Raw genomic sequence first — 26,165 nt, 5'->3', positions numbered from 1 at the left:
GAAGGGCCCTATCCTGGCAGGATTTGAGTGCCTGGATCACACAGCCAGGGAGGAGAGATAGGAAATGTCCCCAGACCCATGACAGAAGTGTTAGATTTGGGTTGGTTTAGGGCAGCTGCTCCTTTCATCCCCCTATTGTCATTTTATATCTTCTTTTAAATAAGACTTTTTAAATATCAGTTCCCCACTCTGCCTTGTGCCTCCACCTTTTCTCAGAGTGGCTTTAACAGCACCCAACCCCTGACCATCCTCCTTTCCCCCAACACGTCCCAACACATCAATTCTTCCACTCTCTCAGGACCCCACCAAGCATCTGCCTCTCCACAGGAGTTATTACCATTAATTCATTCATTAATCTAATTAACAACCCATCCAGCACCTCCAGCATCCCCCAGCACCTCCACCCCCATATCCCACCCAGGGCTGGATGCTCAGCAGCCTGGCCATGCCTGTGGTTCCCAATCTCTTTCCCAGGCGCAGGTTTTTGGGCTCAGCCCTGCTCTCTGTGCTCCAGCCACAGGAGTCATTACCATTAATTCATTCATTAATCTAATTAACAACCCATCTAGCACATCTAGCACCTCCAGCATCCCCCAGCACCTCCATCCCTATATCCCACCCTGGGGCTGGATGCTCAGCAGCCACCCCATCCCCTTCCGTGCCTGTGGTTCCCTATCTCTTTTCCAGGCGCAGGTTTTTGGGCTCAGCCCTGCTTTTTGCGCTCCCTATCAGGATATCCAGCTGTTTGTTTTAATGGCCGGAAAGGTAGAGCTCTCCCTGCTCGATAGCCATCGCCTGCAGCGAGGTGGAAACAAGGGCTGGGGCTGCTCCCGGCCCCGAGGCTGCGGGAGATTTTCGTCCTCACATCCTGTGGCCGGACCCTGCCCTATCCTGCAGCTCACACGGGTCGTGCCGGAGCTTCCCGCTGGGAAAACAGCCGAGCTCAGCTCCCGAAAGGTTCTTTGGAAATGCCAGAACCCACCTGGGAGCTGTTCCTGCCCGGCTCCACACCTCGCAGCTATTTGCTTTTTTTGCTTTTTTTGTTTCTTGCGGTTTCTCCTCCCTCCCTCCCTCTGCAGAGGTTCTTCCCAGCCCAGCTCAGGCACGGCAGGAAAAGCTTCCACCCTGCCAGGCCAGGGGACAGCGGGACCTTCAGCTGTGCCACTGCTCTCCCTGGTTCCCCAAAGGACTCACTTGGAGATTTTGCCCCCCAGGTCTCTCTGAGTTGAAGGTGTACCCCCAAAGCCACTCTGGGTTGAAGTTTTGCCCTCCAGTTCTCTCTGGGTGGAAGTTTTGCCCCCAGAGCCTCTCTGGGTTGAAATTTTGCCCTCCAGCCTTCTTTGATGGGAGGTTTCGCCCCCAAAGCCTCTCTGGGTTCAAGTTTTGCCCTCAGGTCTCTCTGATTAGGAAGTTTTGCCCCCAAAGCCAGTGTGGGTTGAAGTTTTGCCCCCCAGACTTCTCTGGGTGGAAGTTTTGCCCCCAAAGCCAGTGTGGGTTGAAATTTTGCCTCCAGAGCTTCTCTGGATGGAAGTTTTGGCCTCAAAGCCACTCTGGGTGGAGGTTTTGCCCCCCAGCCTTCTCTGATTAGGAGGTTTTGCCCTCTAGACCTCTCTGGATGGAAATTTTGTACCCCAAAGTCACTCTGGGTTGAAGTTTTGCCCCCCAGCCCTCTCTGGGTTGAAGTTGTGTCCCCAAAGCCACTCTGGGTTGAAGTTTTGCCCCCCAGCCTTCTCTGGATGGAAGTTTTGTCCCCCAAACCCACTCTGGGTTGAAGTTTTGCCCCCCAGACTTCTCTGGGTGGAAGTTTTGCCCCCAAACCCACTCTGGCTCCAGCCCCACATCCCCCTCCGAGCTGCCCACTCTACAGGAAATTCCTTCTCCTCCCCTCTTTCCCACCCCAATCCATTCTCAGAAATCTGGCCGTGCTTTACCCAGGTACCAAAACCTCCAGCTCCCAACACGAGCTGTGCTGGAGGTTTTCCACACACACAGCCCCCGCCGTGCCTCAGTTTCCCTCCTTACAAAGCCACGCTCAGAGCCAGGATTTGGATTTGCAGCCATTTCAGAGTCGCTGTGCTGGATTTTTTTTACCTCCCCTTGGCTTCTCCTTCCCACCAGCACCTTCCAGTGCAGCTCCCATTAATGACCCATTAATGAGCCATTAATTAGCCATTAACGGAGCCCCGTGCAGGTGCTCAGGGGGGCTCAGGGTCGCTGCCCCAGCCCTGGGGGCTGCTCTGGCCGCGTTGCAAACGGGGCTGGCAAAGGAGATGTGAAACCTGGCCCTGCCCCAGCCGGTGAGAGCGGCACTCCCAGGTAAATAAACACTCACCCGGGCCCGCCGCCAGCCAGGGAAGGGACTTTGGTTTTTTTGTCTTTTGTTTTTTAATTTTTTAAAATTTTCCTTTTTTGTGTCTGAAAAAAAATTTTATTTTTTTATAATTTATATGTTTTTATAATATATAAACTTATAATTTATATGGTTTTATTTTTTTAAATTTTGGGTTTTGTGTCTGAAAAAATTTTCTTTTCTTTTTTTAATTTTTAATTTTATTATAATTTATAAGTTTTTTATAATATATGTTTTATATAATTTATATAATTTATATGTTTCTATAATATATAAATTTATAATTTATATGTTTTTTAATATTTTAAATTTTCTTTTTTGTGTCTGAATTTTTTTATCTTTAATTTTTTATTTTTTTATAATTTATATGTTCTTATAATATATTTTATATAATTTATATGTTTTTAATATAAAAAATTATAATTTATATGTTTTTATTTTCTTTTTTGTGTCTGAAAAATTTTCTTCTATTTTTAATTTTTTTTTAAATAATTTATATGGTTTTTATAATATATAAATTTATAACTCATATGGATTTTATTTTTTTAAATTTTCTTTTCTGTGTCTGAACTTTCTGGGCTGCTATTTTCAGGCGTAATTAGGGCGATTGAGGCTGCAGAGCCCTTCCTGCCCTCCCAGCTCGGGAAGGGGGCTGGGAGATGTGAGGTTGTGTGCAGACATCTGCTGTCCTGCTCCAGTTCCTGGCCCTGGCTGTCTGCACTTCCCGCCCACCATCCTGGGGGAAAACAGGGGAACTGGGGCAATCTGCACTGCAGGGAGCCTTTGGAGGAGTTTTTGGGATGCGTTTTGTGCATCCTTCAGGAGCTGGAAATAGAGCTGCTGACAGCGAGGTTTTGGGAGTGGGTGCTTGCAGCATCCAGTGCTGGTGATCCAGGTCAGGGAAGGATGGGTGTCTGTGTGCTGATGGCCACCCCAGGCTCCTTCCACAGCTCAGGGTGTCCCGTGGGTGACAAAGTGTGGTTTGAGAGGAAGTGAGGTTTTTTGGGATGTTGTGGTTAAACCAATAGGTGCTTACATTTGAATATTGGCACTTGGTGTGGCTATTGAGGATGTGGATACCCTTCTGAGAACACAGGGGGTTAAAAGCAGAGAATTCTTAGGAAAACTTTCTTTTGGTTCTGGTCAGTGAAAGGTTTAGATTGGGCAGGGCCCACTGGGTTAGTAGAGCTTTGGTGTTAACTAATCAGGTGGCTTTTGCCAGATGCTGCTCTCAGTTTTTCAAAGATTTCTCACTTAATGCTTTCAGTGTGGTTTTTAACACTCTGTTGTACCTCTCTGCTTTGTTTGCAGCTGGTGCATGGTAGGGGACATGGTACCCCAACTCAATGCCATGTTCTTTAGGGTAGGTGTTGATAAGGCTGGCTTTGAAATGAGCCAAGGGACCTGGAGGTGGCTGATGGTGTCCCAGCCTCCCTCCTGGATCCTTCCCACCAGGATCCTCTCCTCCTTTGGTGCAGCTGGGCTCCATCAGAGCTCCTTCTCCCCCCTGAAGCTTTCCTTCCCGAGCAGCACAGCCATTTCCGATGGGAACACTCCTAATCACGAGTCCAAGCAGTGCAGTCATTCCTGGACTCGTTATTTATCCTGATTTAGAGCCGACCCAGCAGCCAGCACACGCTGACGTGACCTCCAGCAGCCCTCCTCACTAATGGGGGGACCAGGAGTGTGTCCCTGCCCCTCGGGGACATTGGCCCTGCTGGGGACGCCCTGGTGGCTGTGCAGCCTCCTCAGGCTCTGCTCTGTGCTCTGTTCCCAGATTGCCTCTTCAAGGTGTGTCCCATGAACCGCTACTCTGCCCAGAAGCAGTACTGGAAGGCCAAGCAGACCAAGCAGGACAAGGACAAGATCGCCGACGTGGTGCTGCTGCAGAAGCTCCAGGTGAGCAGGAGCGAGGAACCCAGAGCTGGCAGTGCCCACCAGCTGCCTGGGTAGTGGCATCCACACCTCTGCTCATGCTGGTTTGGGGTGAGAAGGGATTTCCAGCTGTGTTCTCCCCCTTGTCCCCTGCTCAGCCATGGCTGTGTCACCCTCCTGATGCTTCTTGTGCAGAGGAGCTCTGTGAGCACAGCCCTGCAGCCTGGGGCACCCCAGGGCACCCCAGGGAATCCTTTAGCGCCCCAGAACACTCCAGGGCACCCTTCAGCACCCCAGGACACTCCAGGACATCCCAAAGCACCCTTCAGCACCCCAGGGCTCTCCAAGGAACCCCAGGACATTCCAGGATGCCCTTCAGCAGCCTTCAGCACCCCAGGACCCCCCAGTTCACTCCAGGACACCCTTCAGCACCCCAAGGCACTCCTCACCATCTCAGGGCACCCCTCAGCACTTCAGGACACTCCTCATCACCCCAGAACAGTCCTCAACACCCCAGAGCACACTTCGGCATTTCAGGACACCCAGGGCACCCCGGAGCACCTTTCAACTTCCTGGGACACCTCTCAGTGCCCCAGGGCACCCCTCAGCACCCCAGAACAATCCTCAACACCCCAGAGCACACTTCAGCATTTCAGCACCCCAGGACACCCCTGAGCACCCCGGGACACCCGTGCAGGAGGGAGCCCTGCTTGCAGGACGTGCTCCAAAGGGCTGGGGAAGGGAAAGGCTCCCGTTGGCTTCCCCCAGCCTTGGCCAGGGCCCACATCAAACATTGCACAACGGCCTGAGGCAGCTGGCGAGGCCCCGCCGATGATTCATAAAAGCGAGGCTGGGGAGAGATTTCACTAAATCATCTCATCGGGCCTCCAGCCCAGCCCCAGCCCCGCCATCCCCGGCTCTGCCTGGGCCAGGAGGGGCTGAGCAGTGCCAGGACAGGGTGTCCTGCCCTGGAGGTGCCAGGGCAGGGGCAGTGCCCAGCCCTGAGCCATCCTTGGCACACAGAACCCACAGAATCCCCATTTTCCTGCCCCCCTTAGCCAGGCTTGTAACGTCCCAGCTGTCCTGGCCACGAGTGGTCCCCGGGGCTCATTTCTGAGCCTGATTGATTGCACCTTGGTTTAGGGCTTGTCTTAAAGAGGTTCTGCCATTTCCCGGCTCCTTTCTGCTGCTCCCGGTGTTTCCCAGCCCTGCTGAGCTCTGCAGGCACTGCCCTCATCAGGGAGGTGAGAAGCAGCCTGAGAACATCCCCCAGCCCACGGGGGTGACCTGCTGAGGCAGGAGCAGCCAGGTCTGGGCTGGGAGAGCCCTGCCTGTGGTGCCTGTGCTCGCCTTTCTGAGCTTGTGCCCCTCACTGCTGAGCTCCAGTGGGTTTAAACTCTGTTTTCTTCACCCCAAACAGCTCAGACAGGCTAGGGGGAGCTTTTCAACCCCTCTGCTGATGTCCCCCAGTCCCCTGTGGGCATTCCTGACTGGGCTTGGGGACAGAGCCTCCCCATGCAAGGGACAGTGTGGGAACATCAGCCCCGGGAACTCGAGCTGCCCCTGCCAGCCCCCCTGGCTGCTGGCTCAGATCTGGAGGGAGATTTAGGATATCTGAGGTGCTGGGTCTCCCATCAGAGCCCTGTTGATCCCTGGGGTTGTTGTTAAAAATCAGTGTGGGATTTCTGGGAGTGGGTTTGTTCTCCTGATGGCAGCAGCCACCACTGCAGGGCGGTGAGGGTGACTCCAGGTGGCACCCAGAGCTCTGTGGGCATGGAGGGTGACTCCAGGTGGCACCCAGAGCTCTGTGGGCATGGAGAAGTCATCCTGGGTGGCACCCAGAGCACTGTAGGGACAGCTACCAGGCACCTTCACCTCCCTGGGCACTCAGGACCTGCAGCCCCATCCTCCCTCCCAGTGATTCCAGATGTTTCCCAATTCCTCTGCCCTCAGGTGGAAGGGGTGAGAGAGGGATGGGAAAGGGCAGGGGCTCTCCCAGCTCCATCCCTCTCTGTTTCCCATCTTCCCATCTCAGTTTTGGGGATCCCTGGGCTGGAGGTGCCCAGGCTGTGCCCAGCCTGGCGCCAGGGCTGTCAGCACTCCCTCACCATTCCCAGCTTTGCTGTGGGAGCAAATTCCTGCCTCACTTCTCATGTGTCAACATCCCATCACTGCTCCCACTGCCAGAGCCAGCCAGTGGAAAATCTCTGTGGTTTTGGAGAGGGGCTGCTGAGCCTTCTTCACTCCTGGGGACACCTCCTGCAGCAGCAGGTCCAGGCCTGCTCCATCTCTGGGCATGGCACAGCTGGCACTCAGCTGGCACCCTGCCTTTGGCTGCCTGGCTTTGGTGCTGCCAGGAGCCCCCAGTGCCCACATCCCCCATTTTGGGTGTCTGACCCCCATCCCCAGCCTGAGCCCAGCACCCCTGTTTGGTGTTACCCCAAAACCTGCTGTCCTGGGGGAATTCTGGTGCCATTTCGTCCTTGTCCTAGTTTTTAAATCCTCAATTTAAAGCGTTCCTAGGGCTGGTCAAGGCCACACCCTGGCCCTGGGCTGAGCTCTTGGATGGCCCTGGGCTGGAATTCCTGGTTGAATTCATCCCTGGGGGACAGAGGGTGCTGACCCTGATCCCAGCCCGTCCCGTCCCATCCTTCCCAGTGTGACCCTGCTGGGATTTGCTCCTGGGGAGGGAGGAGGGTGCTGCTCCAGCCTCAGCTCTTCTCCTCTCGGAGCAGCACGCGGCGCAGATGGAGCAGAAGCAGAACGAGACGGAGAACAAGAAGGTGCACGGGGACGTGGTGAAGTACGGGAGCGTCATCCAGGTACGGGGCAGCACGGGGCCAGCAGGAATCAAACATGGGTCAAACATGGATTAAACATGGATCCAGCATTGATCCAACATGGATCCAGCAGGGGGCCAGCAGGGATCAAACATGGATCAAATATGGATCAAACATGGATCCAGCAAGGGTCAAACATGGATCAAATATGGATCAAGCATGGATCCAACAGGGATCAAATGTGGATCAAATATGGATCAAACATGGATCCAGCATGGATCCAGCATGGGTCAAACATGGATCCAGCAGGGATCCATCATGGATCAAGTATGGATTAAACATGGATCAAACATTGATCAAACATGGATCCAACAGGGATCAAACATGGATCCAGCAGGGATCCAGCAGGGATCAAACATGGATCAAATATGGATCAAACATGGATCCAGCATTGATCCAACATGGAACCAGCATGGATCAAACATGGATCAAACAGGGATCCAGCATGGATCAAACATGGATCCAGCATTGATCCAACATGGATCCAGCACATCTGGGGAGGGGCTGGTGATGCCTTGGGGGCTGCACTTCTCATCTGCCCCACCCTTGTCTCCTCCAGCTGCTGCACATGAAGAGCAACAAGTACCTGACGGTGAACAAGCGTTTGCCGGCGCTGCTGGAGAAGAACGCCATGCGGGTCACCCTGGACGCCACCGGCAACGAGGGCTCCTGGCTCTTCATCCAGCCCTTCTGGAAGCTCAGGAGCAACGGGGACAACGTGAGCCTGGGGCCCAGCAGTCCCTGAAGGGAGCTCCATGGGCTGGGCTCCACACCCAGGTCTCACCCTCGCTGCCCCTCTCCCATTTTGCTCCCCAGGTAGTCGTGGGAGACAAAGTCATCCTGAACCCCGTGAACGCCGGGCAGCCGCTGCACGCCAGCAACTACGAGCTGGCTGACAATGCTGGCTGCAAGGAGGTACACGAGGGGCTGGGTTTTTCCTTCTTTTTTCCTTTTTCTCCTTTGTCCTGGGGTCGTGACCACGCTCTCTTGCGTGCTCTGCAGGTGAACTCGGTCAATTGTAACACCAGCTGGAAAATCAACCTGTTCATGCAGTTCTGCGACCACATGGAGGAAGTGCTGAAGGGGGTAAGGAAGGAGGTTTGGCTGCTTGGCTCTGGGGGACAGGACGTGTGAGCAGCCACCTGGCACTGTGACAAGGGCACAAAAGAGCTCCTGCCTCGAGGGCTGTAATTCCTGCTTGAATTCATCACCTGGAGAACAGCACAGGGAGGCGGAGCGGGATATTTTAGGATCTGCTGGCAGCAGGGAGCTGAGGGCACAAATTACCGACCTCAGAGTGGTGAATTGGCTTTTGGGGACAGCCCCACACAGTGCCAGCAGTGGCCTCTTGTGCAGGGACAATTCCAGCTGCTCAGCCGTGCAGCAGGGTGGCTGTTGCCTGGGAAAGGAACTTTCCCTGCTGGGCTATTGTTTGAGGCTGAGGTCCTCCAGGAAGCAGCTGGATGGATGTGGATTGTTGGGATCTTACAGCCCTTCATCCCCAGGCACTGTGCTTATCCCAGCTTCCCACATCCTCCTTCCCGGGGTGTTAATGCCTTAAACAGGTCTGGGAGCTGAGCCTCTGCCTGCTCTAGGGCTGGAAAGTGATGGATTCACATCCATTTATCCCTGGGGGTGGAAGCAGAGGGTCACTGCATGGATAATGGGAGTGGTGGCAATGCAGGGTGCCTGTGCCCTGTCTCCTGGGCTCACAGGAGCATTTGAGCTGCCAGGGCAGGTTTTAGCAGAGCTCCAGGAGGTTGGATGGGAAGAGGTGGCAGTGCCCTGTGGTCCCCAGGGTCCCACAGTCCTGCCATGCAGCCGGGAGCTGTGTCCAGGAGGAATCCTGTCCCCTTTGCAGCATGAGGGGGTCACAAAGGAGATGCATTAAAGGAGAGTCATGGAGAAATTTCTCCACTGACTGAGTGGTTAAACATGGGAACAGGCTTCCCAGGACAGTCCCCATCCCTGGGAGTGTTCCAAAATGAGCAGACAAACACTTCAGGTTACAGTTTGGTGGGCATGGTGGTGAAAGAGTGGATTTAATGGTCTTGGAGTCTTTTCCAACCTGAAAGACTCCAGGATTCTTTGGCCCTGACCCTCACCCCTGTGTCCTGCTGCAGGGGGACGTGGTGAGGCTGTTCCACGCCGAGCAGGAGAAGTTCCTCACCTGTGATGAGTACAAGGGCAAGCTGCACGTGTTCCTCCGCACCACGCTGCGCCAGTCAGCCACCTCAGCCACCAGCTCCAACGCCCTGTGGGAGGTGGAGGTGAGCAGGGAGGGCATGGAGGGGGTGACTGGAGCTGTCCCAGGCTGTCCCAAGCTGTGGCTGAGCCCTCCCTGCCTCTCCCAGGTGGTTCACCACGACCCATGCCGAGGGGGAGCCGGGCACTGGAATGGCTTGTACCGCTTCAAACACCTCGCCACGGGCAACTACCTGGCAGCAGAGGTAAGGGGGTGGCAGAGGGCTGCAGGAACGTGCCCTGGGGCTGGGGCACCCCTTGCAAAGGCACTGCCCACCTCGGGCAGGGAGGGATGCCCAGCGTTTCCACTGGTCCTCTCCTGTTTGCTCTGGGAGCCCCTGTGACTCCTCCTTGTTTGACTCCTGATCACCATCATCATTTACCTGGTTTAGGACCAAATTTCCCCCTTGAAATCCTCCAGTGGAGGGGTTCACTCGCTCAGATGGCTGAGTTTGGTTCCTTTTCTGGCCCAGGGGGACAGGAGGGGGTGGCTGGGGCATTTCTGTGCTCACCCCATGCCAAGGGACCGACTGGCACAGCCTGGTGCGTGGAAGTGGGACGTGACTCATCCTGCTGTCCTCTCCTGGCAGAGGATGGGGGCAAAATCTGGCTCTGGAAGTGCCATCTGCCAGGTTTTTCTGCTCCCTTTTAAGGCCAGCTCAAAGCCTCCTGAGAGAGGCACAGAGGAATTGCTGCACTTGGATACTGGGGTTTGTCTGGCACTGCCAGCACTGAGGGCTGTGCTCTGCTGCCAGGGCAGCAGGGACATCCTGGGGATGCTCCCCAGCTGGAGAAGACACCCAAGGGCAGCCCCCAGGACCCTTCCATCGCTGTGGGATGGAAACCAGCAAACACTGGTGCTCTGAAATGGGTGCTTCAAACCCAAAGACACTCTGTTAACACTTGAAGACAAAATAAGATCTCAAGCTAAGCCCATCCTGGGCTGGTGCTGCTCACTGGGAGCTCAGCCTGGAGCCTCCAGGGAGTTCTTGCTGCCACACAGAGCCCAGGTCTGCTCCCCTGGGCTCCCCCATGCTCCTCCCAGGGCTGGGACACCGTGCACTGGGCACAGGTCACATCCTCCAGCCCCACCTGGGCAGGTTTGCTCTCCGTGCTGTGTTCAGGGAAGGCAGGAGCAGGGATCACACACCATCCCCAGGGGTTTGGAGGGACCGAGCAGGAGGACTGACAGCTGCTTTTCATCTCCCTCTTTAACTTTCCAGGAAAACCCAAGTTATAAAGGAGACGTGGCTGAGCCCAAAGCAGCGCCCACGGTGAGCAGAACCGCTGCTGCCGCTGCCCCAACCACGCCAGCTCTCAGCCAGGGCCTGAAAGCAGGGAAATGCCCCAAAACAGAGCCCCCTGAGGGGATTACAGCCGAGTTTGTCCCTCTGTGTCAGCCCAGCATCCCTGCCTGCACTTAGAGCAGTGTCCCACAATGAGAAGGCCCTGCCAAAACCTCTCAGAGGGGTCCCAGTGCATGTTGGCTCCCCAGGCCACAGGGAGATGCTTGGTGGATGAGAGAGCTGGATGTTCAGGGGGGTTTTTCTGTGCTGTTGGTGAGGTTTGGATCAGGGGGGGCCTCATAGCTCAGGTGCATCCGTGCTGCTTGTGCTCCACTCATGCGAGGCTCAGCCCCAGCAAAGCTTCTGCTGCATCCCCCCGATGCCCTGGGCACTGGGGACCCCCGAGCCGGGCTCAGAGACCCCCTCCCCACCGTGCAGGGGGGCAGCAGCCGTGCCAGCCGCAGGAACACCGGGGAGAAGATCAAGTACAGGCTGGTGGCCGTGCCCCACGGCAACGACATCGCCTCCCTCTTCGAGCTGGACCCCACCACGCTGCAGAAGACGGATTCCTTCGTCCCACGGTAGGGCAGAGGGGTCAGGGAGGAGGCTGAGTGCTGGGGAGGGGCAGTGCTGGTGTGTCCCCGTGGGGGTCACTTGGCAGGACACTCAGCAGGACACTGTGCTGTTGGCAGGAACTCCTACGTGAGGCTGCGCCACCTGTGCACCAACACCTGGATCCAGAGCACCAACGTGCCCATTGACATCGATGAGGAGAGGCCCATCCGCCTCATGGTACAGCCCTGCTGCCTCCTCCCTCCCTGGGCTTGTTCCCTGTTCCCAAGAGCTCTTAGGCTGCTCCTTCCCTCCCAGCACCCAGGGACTGAAACACCCTGGATGATCCAGAGGGGTGGGTGGGCACCAGCCTGGAGCCCACCCCAGTCACCCAGAGCCCACCCCAGCCCCTCTGATGGGGACAAACTGGGTCACTGATGTCAGCAGGGTGGTGGCAGATGGTGGGGACACGCCTGGCATGGCCCTGTCTGTGTGATGCTGCTTCTCTGTTGCTTCCCAGCTGGGCACATGCCCCACCAAAGAGGACAAAGAAGCTTTTGCCATCGTCTCCGTGCCCGTGTCCGAGATCAGGGACCTGGACTTTGCCAATGATGCCAGCTCCATGCTGGCCAACGTGGTGGAGAAGATGAATGAGGGTTTCCTCAGCCAGAACGACAGGAGGTAAAAGGGAGATGGGGCCGTGCTCGGCTTCTCCAAGGGCTCCCCAGCAGGATGAGGCCCCTGCCTGGTGCTGGTGCCAGCACTGCCCTTGCTTCCCTGCCCACAACCCAACCCAGAAGCCTGGCAAGGAAACCAGATAACGGCAGAGCCCTGCTCTGGCCCCTCCTAGAAAAATATCCTAGAAAAATATCCCAGAAAAATATCCTAGAAAAATATCCAAGGGGCTGGGAGATGGCCCCACGATAGGGGCAGCTGCCTTAGTCACTGTATTATTTTTAGGTGGGTGGGTTCCTGGTGCTTCCTGAGCAAACACAGATCCCTGCGGGACAGAGCAAGCGGCTCCCGCCCTGCCAGCCTGGCCCACAGGGGTGACCACAGAGGAAGAAGTGCTAAATGCAGAATCCGTGGTGTCAGCCACAAGCAAAGCCCCCCAGACATTCACCCTGACACATATAGGAACCATAGGGGCTGCAGGTCCAGCCACTCCTCCATCAGGGAGTGCAGGATCAGCCAGCAGCTCCCCTGGCAGGTTTCTGAGGCTCTTTGGTCCCCAAGACCCACCAGCATCACTGCAGGCACCTGAGTCTGGGCAGGTGAGCAGCCCCAGCCCACTCACCCCGTGTCCCTTTGCAGGTTTGTGATCCAGCTGCTGGAGGACCTGGTGTTTTTTGTCAGCGATGTCCCCAACAATGGCCAGAACGTGCTGGACATCGTGGTGACCAAGCCCAACCGGGAGCGGCAGAAGCTGATGAGGGAGCAGAACATCCTGAAGCAGGTGGGTGGCCCTGGGGCCCTGCACCCCAGCAAGGCTGGGATGTGTCCTGTGGAGATGTCCTGTCCTGCTCAGGCCTCTCTGGGGGCCAGAGGGATGGAAAACAGCATGGGAAAGGGTCTGGCCTCCAGCCCATGTCATGGTGTCCAGCTATGCACAGGGGCTGGTGTGGAGCAGGACACAGCCCTGATCTCTGCTTTTGGGCAGATCTTTGGGATCCTGAAGGCCCCATTCAAGGACAAGGGCGGGGAAGGGCCCCTGGTGAGGCTGGAAGAGCTGTCGGACCAGAAGAACGCTCCCTACCAATACATGTTCCGCCTGTGCTACCGCGTGCTCCGGCACTCCCAGGAGGATTACCGCAAGAACCAGGTGCTGGGGGGGACTCCCCATCCCCGTGGGGCCTCGGAGGGACAGGGGGACATCACTCACAGCCCCTCCCTGCCCGCTGCAGGAGCACATTGCCAAGCAGTTCGGAATGATGCAGTCGCAGATCGGCTACGACATCCTGGCCGAGGACACCATCACGGCGCTGCTGCACAACAACCGCAAGCTGCTGGAGAAGCACATCACCAAAACCGAGGTGGAGACCTTCGTCAGCCTGGTGCGCAAGAACCGCGAGCCACGGTGCGTGTGGGGGCTCTGTGAGGGGCAGAGGGGAAGGGGAGCCATGGGGTCTCGGGTTGCTGTTGGTAATTGCTGCCCCAAGATGTGCAGGATGTGTCTGCTTTGGCCCACACAACTGAAAAACGAGTCTGGACTCTTCACTTTTCTTGAGGTTGTTTATTAATTCTTATCTATAAGGTTTTCTTTCTGCCCAGCTGAAGTCTGCTCAGCAGGGCAGCCACAGGCACTCTTTGTGTTGTCCTGTTATACTACAAACTACGTATATCATATTTACACTTAATTCCCAATACCTATCACCTATGTTAGGCGGTGCACTTCTATTCTAAACCAATCCCAAAGTGCCAACATCACTGCAGAAAATGGAGAACAAGAAGAAGAAAGGCTGGACGTGCCCAAGTTCCTCCATCTTGTCCCCATAACCGCCATACCAAAAATCCTAAAATCTACATTTTCACCTTGTGATCATTTTGTTATTACACCATTCAAACCTCTGTGACTTTCAGGTCCTCATACAAAGTTGGCAACTTGCTCCAGGGGTCAAAATTAAATCCCCAGGTGTTCTGGGCTGTGTGCCAGGGTCTCCGAACCCCCTGTCAGGGTCCTTGGCAACTCTGGACACCCAGAGGGATGTACTGAGCTGCCTCTCCCCCGGCAGGTTTTTGGATTATCTCTCGGATCTCTGTGTGTCCAATCAAATCGCCATCCCCGTCACGCAGGAGCTGATCTGCAAGTGCGTGCTGGACTCCAAGAACAGCGACATCCTCATCAAAACTGAGTGAGTGGGTGAGGGAGAGGTTTTCCACAGCAGGGTGTTTGTCAGGCATCCACCAAAGCTTCTCACTTTGCAGCTGGAGAGAGGAGAGAAAATTTCTTGAAGGGTTCATTGGTTGGGATAAGAACCAGGAGAAATCGCTCATCAAATACAATCACAGGCGAAACAGGCTCTAGTCAGGGATGTGAATTAAGTTTATTCTTAACTAAATCAGTGCAGGGCAATGAGAAGTTAAATAAAACCCTTACACCTTCTCCTCACCCTACAAGAAACCCACCACAGCATGGGCCTGGTCCCACTGAAGCTCCATCACCTCTTGAGGTGCAGCCCCTCCATCCATGGGAGCATCTCCAGATTTCTCCTTTCCTGTCCCAGGCTGAGGCCAGTGAAGGAGATGTCCCAGACCCACGAGTACCTGAGCATTGAGTACTCAGAGGAGGAGGTCTGGCTCACCTGGACCGACAAGAACAACGACCACCACGAGAAAAGCATCCGGCAGCTGGCACAGGAGGCCCGGGCTGGCAATGCCCACGATGAGAACGTCCTCAGCTACTACAGGTGATGCTCCCGTGGCACCTCCTGTCCAGGTGAGGCTGTGAGGGTTGCAGGGCCTCACTCCCTCTCCCCCTCACCCCTGGGCAGGTACCAGCTGAAGCTCTTTGCCCGCATGTGCCTGGACCGGCAGTACCTGGCCATCAAGGAGATCTCCCAGCAGCTGGGGGTGGACCTGATCTTCCTGTGCATGGCAGATGAGATGCTGCCCTTCGACCTGCGCGCCTCCTTCTGCCACCTCATGCTGCACGTGCACGTGGACAGGGACCCCCAGGAGCGGGTGATGCCCGTGAAGTTTGCACGGCTCTGGACAGAGATCCCCACAGCCATCACCATCAAAGAGTGAGACACACCAGGGCTTGCGATGGCTCTGAGGGACAGGGCAGGACAGTGGGTGGCAGGGGAGTGTTTGTGGAGTGGGTTTGAGCCCTCAGAAGGAAGTGGGCTCCATCTGCCACGGCATCACTGCTGGTCACAGTGGCTCAGGAGTGCTCCTGCCAGCTGGGTGTGAGGACACTTTCTGTCCCCAGCTCACCCCGATGTGTCCCCTTGCAGCTACGACTCCAACCTCAACACCTCGCGTGATGACAAGAAGAACAAGTTTGCCAGCACCATGGAGTTCGTGGAGGACTATCTCAACAACGTGGTGAGCGAGGCCGTGCCCTTCGCCAACGAGGAGAAGAACAAGCTCACCTTCGAGGTGCGGCCCCTTGCAGGGTGTGCCACGCTCTGGCTGCAATGTCCCTGTCCCCCACCATGGATTCTCCTGCTCAGCCCCGAGCAGAGCAAGGTCTGGAGCTGCCTTGTCCTTCCCCAGGTCGTCAGCCTTGCCCACAACCTCATCTACTTCGGCTTCTACAGCTTCAGCGAGCTGCTGCGCCTGACACGGACCCTGCTGGGCATCATCGACTGCGTCCAGAACCCTCAGCTGATGATGCAGGCTGTCTACAATGATGAGGTGGCAGGTGAGTCCCTGTTCTCCATGGTCTGCCTAGTGTTTTCAATGGTCTGCCCAGTGCTTTCCAGTTTTGGTGGCAAGAAAACCGGACACTGGCTTGCTGATGTTGCTGGCTGTGCTGTAGGACATGGGGTGGTGAGCCCTTGGCTATGCCAAAAGAAATATTTGGTGCCTTCTGCTCATTCTCTGATGAAGTCTGGAGCATTTTCCAGTCCAAGTGGGTTCTTCCTTGGTCCTCTGCCACCTCCCTCTCCACCCACTCTAACTGTGGCTGCCTCTGCAGGGAAGAACGTGCGGAGGTCGATCCAGGGCGTGGGGCAGATGATGTCCACCATGGTGCTGAGCAGGAAACAGTCCATCTTCAGCGCCCCCAGCCTCAGCACTGGCTCTGCCCCGGAGCAAGTGGACAGAGGGAGGAGCATTGAGAATGAGAATATTGTGGTGATGGAGACCAAGCTGAAGATCCTGGAGATCTTGCAGGTTGGAGCCACAGGAGTGGTGGGACCTGTGGGATGGGGGGTGTGTAATGTGGTTTTCTCAAGGAGGGGCACAGTTGGTGTGAAGAGGGCACTCAGTCACTTCTGGTTTCTCCTTCCCTGCTGCTTCCAGTTCATCCTGGACGTGCGGCTGGACTACAGGATCTCCTACCTGCTCTCTGTCTTCAAGAAGGAGTTTGTGGAGGTTTACCCCATGCAGGACAGCGCAGCCGATGGGACAGCTCCAGCCTTTGACTCCACAAGTAACTCTCCCACTTTGCTCCTGGTACACCCCCAGCTCAGCAGGCCCCAGGGGCTGGGAGGACACAGGTGGCAGAGGTGACATCTCCAGCAGAGGTGACACCTCCAGCAGAGGTGACACCTCCAGCAGCTGCTGCTGGCAGGAGGCAGGGAGGGATGGAGTCTGTGTTTTGGTGGGAACAGAATCAGGGAGCTGGGTTGGTTCCTGTGGGTTCCTGCCAAGACACAAGGCTGGCATTGTCCACCCTTGTCACTCCCTTCCTCTCCCTGCAGCTGCAGCCATGAACCTGGACCGGATTGGGGAGCACGCCGAGGCCATGTTTGGTGTGGGGTGAGTGCCTGTCCCCATAGCTCCCCTGCCCACAGGGCCCTTCTGTCCACCCCAGCCAGGCTGGGAGCTGCAGGTGATGAGCTGGATGAGGCTCCAAAGGCTCCAAAGCTGTCCCCATCATCCCCTGAGCTCCCTGTTAACACCCAGCACTTCCATCCCGCTCCAGGAAGTCCAGCAGCATGTTGGAGGTGGATGACGAGGGAGGGAGGATGTTCCTGAGGGTGCTGATCCACCTGACCATGCACGACTACCCTCCACTCATCTCCGGCTCCCTGCAGCTCCTCTTCAAGCACTTCAGCCAGAGGCAGGAGGTCCTGCACACCTTCAAACAGGTGACACTGAGGGGGCCTGGAGCATCCCACACCTGGCTGTGGGTGGGGGACGTGGCGTGGATCCTGGCCCTTTTCTTGGGAGGGGGATCTGGGAGTGGGATTTGTACCCCAAGCTGGAAAGCCCTGGGAATGTCACTGCAGGTGCAGCTCCTGATCTCAGCCCAGGATGTGGAGAACTACAAGGTGATCAAGTCAGAGCTGGACAGACTCCGCACGATGGTGGAGAAATCGGAGCTCTGGGTGGACAAGAAGGGCAGCACCAAAGGGGACAGCACAGGGGAGGGGAACAAGAAGGAGAAGAAGGAGGTGAGAGCCCTTGAGCAAGACCCTGGGATCCAGGGTGGGGAAGGAGTGGGAGGCAGGGCAGGGCTCACCTTAATCCAACACCTGATGCCTCTGCATGGGCTCGAGGGAGAGGCTCCTGAGGGTCCTGTGGGGTGTGGCTGGAGGGGCACAATGTGACCCCAGTGCTGTTGTGTCCCCTGCAGCATGGTGCTGACGAGGAGGTCATTGCTCCAGGAGAGAAGAGCAGTGAGAACTACCAGATAGTGAAGGGGGTGAGTGAGACCAAACCCTGGTGCACCGGTGGGAAGGAAAGGGGCAAAATCCTGGGAGGGAATTCCAAGTTCTGCTGTGCTTCAGTAGAAACAAGTCCAAGCCTGGCTTGCTCCTGCCAGCTCAGCACGGGGAAAAGCTGTCACATCCCTGCACTGGGGGGACTGGAGGGGACTGGGTGGGTGACAGCTATGAGGGCTGTGCATGGTACCGAGGAGGGGCTGAAATTTGTGAGCACAGCAGGGAACACCCAGGATTACAGAGGGAACACATGGAATGCAAACCAGCCCCAGTGCTGGTGGCCATCCTGAGGGGCTCCAGGCTCAGCCCCTGTCTGCTGTGGTCCCTCTGTCCCCAGATCCTGGAGAGACTCAACAAGATGTGCGGGGTGGGGGAGCAGGTGCGCAAGAAGCAGCAGCGCCTGCTGAAGAACATGGATGCCCACAAGGTGATGCTGGACCTGCTGCAGATCCCCTATGAGAAGGTGGGTGGACAGAAACCAACTGGTCCTGAGGCCCAGGGCAAAGGGGACACACGGGGACCTCCCTGAGTGGCCTCCTGCACTCCCATCCCTCTCAGCTCCGCGTGTTTCTCCTCTGTCCCCTCCTCAGGGGGATGCCAAGATGATGGAGATCCTCAAGTTCACCCACCAGTTTCTGCAGAAGTTTTGTGCTGGCAACCAGGAGAACCAGGCCCTGCTGCACAAACACCTCAACCTGTTCCTGACCCCGGGGGTAAGGAGAGGACACAGAGGGGCAGCAGCACAGGGAGGGAATTCAGCACCACTCCTGGGGCTGAGAGCACGGGATGGAAAAGCCAGGAGGAGGAATTGGCAGGAATTGGGGAGAGTTCCTGCAGCCCCCTGAGCTCACTCTGCCCTTTGTCCCCAGCTGCTGGAGGCAGAGACGATGCAGCACATCTTCCTCAACAACTACCAGCTGTGCTCGGAGATCAACGAGACGGTGCCGCAGCACTTCATCCACTGCGTGGCCACCCACGGCCGCCACGTGCAGTACCTCGACTTCCTGCACACCATCATCAAGGCCGAGGGCAAGTATGTCAAGAAGTGCCAGGACATGATCATGACTGAGGTGAGGACCTCTGCTGCGGGGCAGGAGTGGGGGGGAAGCAGGATAAAGCTCTTGGAACCTGCACTGTTGGCTGCTTCCTTGAGAAGAGCCTTCCAGCCGTGCTGGATCCTCCCTGGAACCAGCCAGCCCCAGTGCTGGTGGACATCTTGAGTAGCCATCAACCATCTCCAGGGGCTCAATGCAAGGTCCAAGAGTCGGTTTGGGAGTCCCACAATGTTTGATTGCACTGCAAATGGCTGGTTTTCCCTGTAAACACAAATCCCTGTCCCCTTTCTGGCCACTGCTGCTCATCCCCCAGTGCAGAGGGGACACCATTGGCCTTGGAGGCTTCTGACCTTCCACAATGTTTGATTGCACTGCAAATGCCTGATTTTATCTGTAAACACAAATCCCTGTCCCCTTTCTGGCCACTGCTGCTCATCCCCCAGTGCAGAGGGGACACCATTGGCCTTGGAGGCTTCTGACCTTCCTTTTTCAGAGTGGTGACCACTGAGCACTGACCCTTCCCTGCAGCTCACCAATGCTGGGGACGACGTGGTGGTTTTCTACAACGACAAAGCTTCGCTGGCCACCCTGCTGGAGATGATGACAGCAGCCAGGGATGGGGTGGAGGAGAACAGCCCCCTGATGTACCACATCTCCCTGGTGGACCTGCTGGCTGCCTGTGCCGAGGGCAAGAACGTCTACACCGAGATCAAGTGCACGTCCCTGCTGCCCCTGGAGGACGTGGTGCGGGTGGTGACACACGAGGACTGCATCACAGAGGTACGGGGTGGCAGCCAGGAGGACACTGGGCTCTGCACTGATTGTCCCCTGACGGTGTTCCTGCTCCTTTCCCCATCCCTGACAGGTGAAGATGGCCTATGTGAACTTTGTCAACCACTGCTATGTGGACACGGAAGTGGAGATGAAGGAGATCTACACCAGCAACCACATCTGGACCCTCTTCGAGAACTTCACCCTGGACATGGCCCAGGTGCGTGGGGAGGATTGGGTGGGAGGGACACAGCAGTGGTGGCTTGGATGGGGACAGGGTGGTGTCACCAAGGCTCCCTTCAAGTCTCCTGCAGGTCATGGATGCTTGTGGGACCTCATACAGCTGCCACACTTGGGGCTGGGGAGTGGTCAGGGCACAGGAGCTGTGTCACCAACCACGTCCCTCAGCTCAGTGTGGTCCCAGCAGCCTCTCCCAGGGCAGACAGGGGCTGGCCCTGGTGCCATCAGCGTCCTCCCTGTCCTGACAGATGTGCAAGAAGAGGGAGAAGCGCCTGCCTGATGCCACGCTGGAGAAGTACGTGCTGACGGTGGTGCTGGACACCATCAACGCGTTCTTCAGCTCGCCCTTCTCGGAGAACAGCACCTCACTGCAGGTGACACGGGTGGGCAGGGTGGCAGGGGAGGACAGCACTCAGCCAAGCCCCCAAAACACGGTTTGGATGTGTGTGCTGACACCCCTGTCCCCTCCAGACCCACCAGACCATCGTGGTGCAGCTCCTGCAGTCCACCATGAGGCTGCTGGAGTGTCCCTGGCTGCAGCAGCAGCACAAGAGCTCGGTGGAGTCCTGCATCCGCACGCTGGCCATGGTTGGTAAGCAGCCACTGCCGTGCCCAGGGCACAGGGGACAGGGCCACCCTGGGCCAGCAGCGAGCAGGACACCCTGTCCCTCCTGTGAGGGTGGCAGGACACCACGGTGAGGGGCTGCCAGCTGGGGATGGGGACATTCAGCTCAGGGATGGGCTTTTGTTTGAGCTTCATCTCAGCACTTCCAGGATAATGTGAGGATAACCAGAGCCTGGGCTTGGCTGGGAGCTCCCTGGTGTGTCCCTGCCCGGACACAAAGCCAACATTGACAGTGGTTTTCCCTGGCCAGGACTTTGCCCTCGGTGTGCAGCTGCCTGACTCAGCCTGAGGGCTCTTAGCACTGAGTCACCGTGGAAAGGATTGCTGGTGGCTGGGCTCTGGGTGGGGATTTCCCTTTGGAATTCCAGGCAGGGTGCTTGCAGCCTCCCCACGCTGGGCTTTCCCAACCAAAACTGGGGCTGGGGCCAGTTTCCACCCTGTGAGGTGCAGTGGATGCTGGGACATGTGGGAACACTCCTCCATGCTGGCCTGGAGGAGTTTAGTGATGTATTTACCCCAAATCTCTGCTGCAAATGAGGTGAACACTGGTGAAGGGATGCCCAGACAGGGCGGTGGGACCCAGCTGGGTGGTGGCTGTGCCAACCCCACCCCTGTGTCCCTCAGCCAAGAGCCGCTCCATCGCTCTGCCCATGGACCTGGACGCCCACGTGAGCTCCCTGCTCAACAGCAGCTCCACCAGCACGGTGCAGAGGAACACCTCGAGCTACAAGGCAGCCACACGCTCCTTCCCCCGCGTGTCCACCACCCCCAACCAGTGGGACTACAAGAACATCATCGAGAAGCTGCAGGTACAGGGCAGGGCGTGGCGGGGCTCAGGTGGGCTCTGGCATTGCAGGTCCCTCTCCTGTGTGTCCCCTGGCTCTGAAGGGGCTGCTGTGGCTTGCAGGACATCATCAACGCCCTGGAGGATCGCCTGAAGCCGCTGGTGGAGGCTGAGCTGTCCGTGCTGGTGGATGTCCTGCACCGGCCGGAGCTGCTCTTCATGGAGGGGACAGAGGCGTTCCAGCGCTGCGAGAGCGGGGGGTTCCTGTCCAAGTGAGCCTGGCATGGGGGTCCTGGGGGTGCTGCAAAGGGTTTGGGACCCTCACCATGGGTGCTGGAGGTGTTGGGAAGGGTCTGGGACCCTCATCCTGGGCGTCCCTGCATGCCTGCAGCTGGAGGGTGATGGAGGTGATTCCCCCTGGGGTGCCCAGGTCCCTCCCAGCTGTGTGACAATGGCTTTGCTGTGCCAGGCTGGTGCAGCACACCAAGGACCTCATGGAGACGGAGGAGAAGCTCTGCATCAAGGTGCTGAGGACGCTGCAGCAGATGCTGGTGAAGAGGAACAAGTATGGAGAGAGGGTGAGCTGCATGATGTGTGTCCATCCAGCCCCACTCCCAGGCTGGCAGAGCCCACCCTGGGCATCCAGGGGTGCTCAGCTGGTTCTGCCCTGGCCCCAGCCTTGGCATGGGGAAATTGGTGACGTTTGTTTGCCTTGGCAGGGCAACCTGCTGCGGAAAATGCTCATGAACAATTACCTGCAGAACAAGAGGTCCAGCTCCAAGGGGGAGATGGGGGATGCTGCAGGGGGAGGTGAGTGCCCCTCTCCTGCCCCTTCCCCTCAAATTCCCAGCTCCCAAACAGCGATGGGACCAGGTCTGGACTGGTTGCCAGCTCCACGGAGGAGCAGAGGATTTGGGGAGGTGAAGGGGTGGCACTGAGATGCCCTGGCAGTGGTGGGGCTGTGCTGGCTCCTGCTGCCGCAGCATCACATCCCTCCTGTCCTCTCACTCAGGCCAGGACCAGGACTGGTCAGCCATCGCCGCTGTCCAGTGCCGGCTGGACCGCGAAGGGGCCACCAAGCTGGTGGCTGACCTCATCATGAACACCAAGAACGAGAAGATCTTCCAGGAGAGCATCCTGCTGGCCATCCGCCTGCTGGATGGAGGCAACACCGAGATCCAGGTGCTGAGGGGGATTGGGCAGCCAGGGGTTGATGTGGGCAGGGTGAGAGTCCAGCGCTCAGTCATGGGCAGAGCAAACAAACGTCTTGTTTGTGCTGAAATCTGATGATTTGAGTTTCTCAGCTCCGTGGCTGGATTGACAGGCTGTGGGAGGGGCAGGTGGTTCCAGGTGGTTTCTGGAGTTCTGCTGATGCCCTCTGCCGGGAATTCCTAAAATGGCTCAGGGCTGCAGCGCTGGTGGGGGACCTCCAGGGTTATCCCAAACCCTTTGTCACAGGGAAGCTGCAAAATGGTGAAAAACCCAGTGGGGCTCCAGCAAAAAACAGGCTATCCTGGGCAATGCCTGCAGTGCTGAGGCTGCTGCCCAGAGGGACAGGGAGGGACACTTTGGACATGGTGGTGGGGACTGAACTGAGTGTCCTTTCACCAGAAATCCTTTTACAACCTCATGACGAGCGACAAGAAGTCTGAGAAGTTCTTCAAGGTTCTGCACGACCGGATGAAGAAGGCGCAGCAGGAGACCAAGTCCACGGTGTCGGTGAACATGAGTGACATCGGGAACAAACCCCGAGAGGACAAGGACGAGCCAGACCCTGGCACCAAAGGTATGGGCAGTGTCCCCTTGTCCCCTCAGGAAGGGCAGCACTGGCTTGGGGATGATTCCTGAGGAGGGGACAATTCCTATGGTGGTGTTCACAGCGGTCTCAGGATGAGGGAAGAGATGAGAATGTTGACTCTTAAGTTTTAGAAGGTTTGATTTATTATTTTATGATATGTATTACATTAAAACTATACTAAAAGAATAGAAGAAAGTCCATCCAGCACTGGCTTGGTGACAGGCTGAGCTGAGGAGGGGACAATTCCTATGGTGGTGTTCGCAGGGGGAAGAGATGAGAATGTTGACTCTAAGTTCTGGGAGGCTTGATTTATTACTTTATGATATATATTATATTAAAACTAAATATATAAATATAAATATAAATATAAAATAATATAATAAATAATATATTAATATAATATATTATATTCACACTAAAAGAATAGAAGAAAGGGTTTCATCAGAAGGCTGGCTAAGAATAGAAAAAGAATGATAACAAAGGCTTGTGACTGACTGAGACAGCCTGGACAGCTGGACTGTGATTTGCCATTAATTAGAAACAACCACATGAGACCAATCCCAGATGCACCTGTTGCATTCCACAGCAGCAGATAACCATTGTTTACATTCTGTTCCTGAGGCCTCTCAGCTTCTCAGGAATAAAAATCCTAAGGAAAGGATTTTCCATAGACCATGTGTGTGCCATATTGCCTGCAGGACGAGGAGACCCCTTCCTGCTGCCTGGCACCCCCACAAGGTACCCGATGGCCGTGGGGTTCCGCAAGGGCCACGAGCCCGGGGAGCAGGGCCAGAACAACGAGATGGGGGTGACAGTGCTGATCATGGAGCCCATCCTGCGCTTCCTGCAGCTGCTCTGCGAGAACCACAACCGGGACCTGCAGGTTGGTGCTGGGCTCTGGGCTTGGGGAAGGTTGGGTGTCACTATAAGACATGAAATAACACGATGTGGGCACGCTGCTGTTCTCAGGATAAAAGGGGAAGTTTATTTTCTGACTCCAGCATTTATATATTTCTAAAAGTGACAGTGGAGTGGAGGGTGACAGTGCCACCTCCCCAATGACACTGGACAAACCAACAGTCCCATCAAATTTTTCCTCCTCTGTAAAAGGATGCAAAACGATAAGTTATTTACAGAAAGTGTGTGAGAAAGTTTGTTACAAGGATGTAAACATCAGAAGGCTTAGAGAATCTTAAAAATCAGGGTGACAGTTGGGATCTGCCCCAGTTTGGCCCCAAAATGCTGTGGCACCCAGCAGCTCTGTGCCTCAGTTTCCCCATGCGCAGTGCTCCATCCAGCTGGGGGCTGTGGGAGGAGTTCCTGGCAGGAGTGGCTGTGGGACTGAGGTCTGTAGGCTACAGGGGCAGTCCCAGCCCAAATGTCCCTCAAACTGCAGCTGGAGGGGTGTGGGGAGAGAGGGATGGGAACCCCATTGCTGGGCTCTGCTCCACAGAACTTCCTGCGGTGCCAGAACAACAAAACCAACTACAACCTGGTGTGTGAGACTCTGCAGTTCCTGGACATCATGTGTGGCAGCACCACGGGCGGGCTGGGGCTGCTGGGGCTCTACATCAACGAGTACAACGTGGCTCTCATCACCCAGACCCTGGAGACCCTGACCGAGTACTGCCAGGGGCCCTGCCACGAGAACCAGGTCTGGGGGGCTTCCCCCAACCTCACACACACCAGGGGGATGTGGGGGAAGCAGGGACAGGTTTTGGGTTCAGAATGTGGGCAGCAGAGATCACAGGGTTCCTGCAAAAGTCACCAGCTGCTGCTTGGCTGCAAAATGGGGGGGAAATAATTGAGTGGTGTGAATTGCAGGGAGAGGGGAGGTTTGGGGGCCCAGAGCTGCAGGCAGGGCAATGATTCAGACCAGGGCTGTGCTGGAGGGTGGAGCTGGGATAACATATTGCCTGATTCCCCCAGAGCTGCATCGTGACCCACGAGTCCAACGGGATCGACATCATCACTGCCCTGATCCTAAACGACATCAGCCCCCTCTGCAAGTACAGGATGGACCTGGTCCTGCAGCTGAAGGTGCACAGAGGCCTGGCTGGGGTGCTGGGGACATGTCCATGTGTCACTGCGTGTGTCACTGCGTGTGTCACTGCCAGGACTCACTGGCAGGGTCACAGGGTGTGCTGTGGGGTGAGGTTGTCACTGTAGAGGGGACCCCGCCTGTGTCAGACCCTTGGGCAGGGCTGGGGCATCTCCACCACGCTCAGATGCCCCTGGCACAAGGGAGTTGGATAATTCTGCCCACCCCAAAGCCCTGGGCAGTGGCAGGGCACAGCTCCCCTCACCAAGGGCTTCTCCTCACCAGGACAATGCCTCCAAGCTCCTGCTGGCCCTCATGGAGAGCAGGCACGACAGCGAGAACGCCGAGCGGATCCTCATCAGCCTCCGGCCCCAGGAACTGGTGAGGGAACTGGGAATGTCTGTCTGAGCCCCCAGCCCATGTCCTGGGTCATGGTGCAGTTTCTGCCTCCCTTCTCCACAACCCACATCCTCTGCCCTGGGTCCTGCTGCAATCTGTGCCCCCACTGCTGCTCCTCCTGCCCAAATCCTGGCTGCAGGGGGAAGCAGGGAGTGGGGAGGAGCTCAGTGCCCCTGTGCTGCCCTGCAGGTGGATGTGATTAAGAAGGCCTACCTGCAGGAGGAGGAGTGTGAGAACGCCGAGGTTTCCCCCCGGGAAGTTGGACACAACATTTATATCCTGGCGCTGCAGGTAGGGAGCTGTAAAAGCATCCTGCCAGGCTGTGCTCACAGGTTGCGCTTTTCCCTCCATAATTATGCACATTTTCCCTCCATAATTCTGCACATTTCCCTCCATAATTCTGCACATTTCCCTCCATAATTCTGCACATTTCCTGCAGGCAGATTGGCCTCCCTGTGGAGCCAAATGTGCCTTTGGCTGTGGGCAGCAGCCATGGCTTGCTGGCCATCCTGTGCCCCGTGTCCCCCTGCCATGCTGTGCTCACTGTCACCACCCCTGTCCCCTCCCAGCTCTCCCGACACAACAAGTCTCTGCAGCAGCTCCTGAAGCCGGTGAAGCGAATCCAGGAGGAGGAGGAGGAGGGAATCTCATCCATGGTATGGAGAAGCACAGCCCCCACAATCCGCCCTGATCCGAGGCTGTAAAAAGCCTTTTCAGAGCCCACCTGGGTTTGTTGTTCAGGATTTGATGGATTTTGGTGTTCCTCAGGGGATTAAAGAGGGAGAAACACTTAAATGCACTTTTAGCCAGAGGTAGGAGCCCAAAGGTGTGTGTGCCCTGCTGTGGGGTGACACAGGCTGGTGGCCCTGGGGGGGTCCTGCCCTTCCTCACTTCCCCATTTTCCTTCAGAAAGGAAGGGCTGAGTCCTTTGCTGCTGTTCCTTGCCCAGGTACCTCAGATCCCGACAAGA

At 56.5% G+C, this 26,165-nt stretch overlaps 1 protein-coding gene across 2 annotated transcripts in view; it reads left to right on the top strand.

The window, feature by feature from the left end:
- ITPR3 (inositol 1,4,5-trisphosphate receptor type 3) overlaps nt 1-26,165 on the top strand; it is a 41,376-nt gene that overhangs the window by 6,281 nt on the left and 8,930 nt on the right. For both annotated transcript variants that reach the window (XM_064732786.1, XM_064732787.1), the window contains exons 3-46: nt 4,128-4,249; nt 6,961-7,047; nt 7,625-7,783; nt 7,882-7,980; nt 8,068-8,151; nt 9,189-9,335; nt 9,420-9,515; nt 10,533-10,583; nt 11,034-11,176; nt 11,288-11,387; nt 11,668-11,828; nt 12,462-12,603; nt 12,808-12,969; nt 13,052-13,224; nt 13,880-13,999; nt 14,372-14,554; nt 14,639-14,890; nt 15,104-15,248; nt 15,366-15,513; nt 15,790-15,986; nt 16,116-16,245; nt 16,517-16,574; nt 16,741-16,906; nt 17,048-17,212; nt 17,395-17,463; nt 17,820-17,945; nt 18,073-18,195; nt 18,352-18,552; nt 19,066-19,317; nt 19,403-19,528; nt 19,797-19,922; nt 20,020-20,140; nt 20,798-20,982; nt 21,081-21,229; nt 21,427-21,535; nt 21,677-21,767; nt 21,970-22,139; nt 22,569-22,743; nt 23,454-23,638; nt 24,209-24,409; nt 24,685-24,795; nt 25,082-25,177; nt 25,385-25,486; nt 25,765-25,851. In XM_064732786.1, the coding sequence (XP_064588856.1) occupies nt 4,128-4,249; nt 6,961-7,047; nt 7,625-7,783; nt 7,882-7,980; nt 8,068-8,151; nt 9,189-9,335; nt 9,420-9,515; nt 10,533-10,583; nt 11,034-11,176; nt 11,288-11,387; nt 11,668-11,828; nt 12,462-12,603; nt 12,808-12,969; nt 13,052-13,224; nt 13,880-13,999; nt 14,372-14,554; nt 14,639-14,890; nt 15,104-15,248; nt 15,366-15,513; nt 15,790-15,986; nt 16,116-16,245; nt 16,517-16,574; nt 16,741-16,906; nt 17,048-17,212; nt 17,395-17,463; nt 17,820-17,945; nt 18,073-18,195; nt 18,352-18,552; nt 19,066-19,317; nt 19,403-19,528; nt 19,797-19,922; nt 20,020-20,140; nt 20,798-20,982; nt 21,081-21,229; nt 21,427-21,535; nt 21,677-21,767; nt 21,970-22,139; nt 22,569-22,743; nt 23,454-23,638; nt 24,209-24,409; nt 24,685-24,795; nt 25,082-25,177; nt 25,385-25,486; nt 25,765-25,851 (6,095 nt within the window). The remainder of the gene's footprint in view (nt 1-4,127; nt 4,250-6,960; nt 7,048-7,624; nt 7,784-7,881; nt 7,981-8,067; nt 8,152-9,188; nt 9,336-9,419; nt 9,516-10,532; nt 10,584-11,033; nt 11,177-11,287; nt 11,388-11,667; nt 11,829-12,461; nt 12,604-12,807; nt 12,970-13,051; nt 13,225-13,879; nt 14,000-14,371; nt 14,555-14,638; nt 14,891-15,103; nt 15,249-15,365; nt 15,514-15,789; nt 15,987-16,115; nt 16,246-16,516; nt 16,575-16,740; nt 16,907-17,047; nt 17,213-17,394; nt 17,464-17,819; nt 17,946-18,072; nt 18,196-18,351; nt 18,553-19,065; nt 19,318-19,402; nt 19,529-19,796; nt 19,923-20,019; nt 20,141-20,797; nt 20,983-21,080; nt 21,230-21,426; nt 21,536-21,676; nt 21,768-21,969; nt 22,140-22,568; nt 22,744-23,453; nt 23,639-24,208; nt 24,410-24,684; nt 24,796-25,081; nt 25,178-25,384; nt 25,487-25,764; nt 25,852-26,165) is intronic.

Source organism: Zonotrichia leucophrys, chromosome 26 (genome assembly GCF_028769735.1).
Source record: "Zonotrichia leucophrys gambelii isolate GWCS_2022_RI chromosome 26, RI_Zleu_2.0, whole genome shotgun sequence".
Taxonomy (NCBI): Eukaryota; Metazoa; Chordata; class Aves; order Passeriformes; family Passerellidae; genus Zonotrichia; species Zonotrichia leucophrys.
The sequence above is the reverse complement of the archived record's forward strand: the minus strand, read 5'-3'. Positions and strand labels throughout refer to the sequence as shown.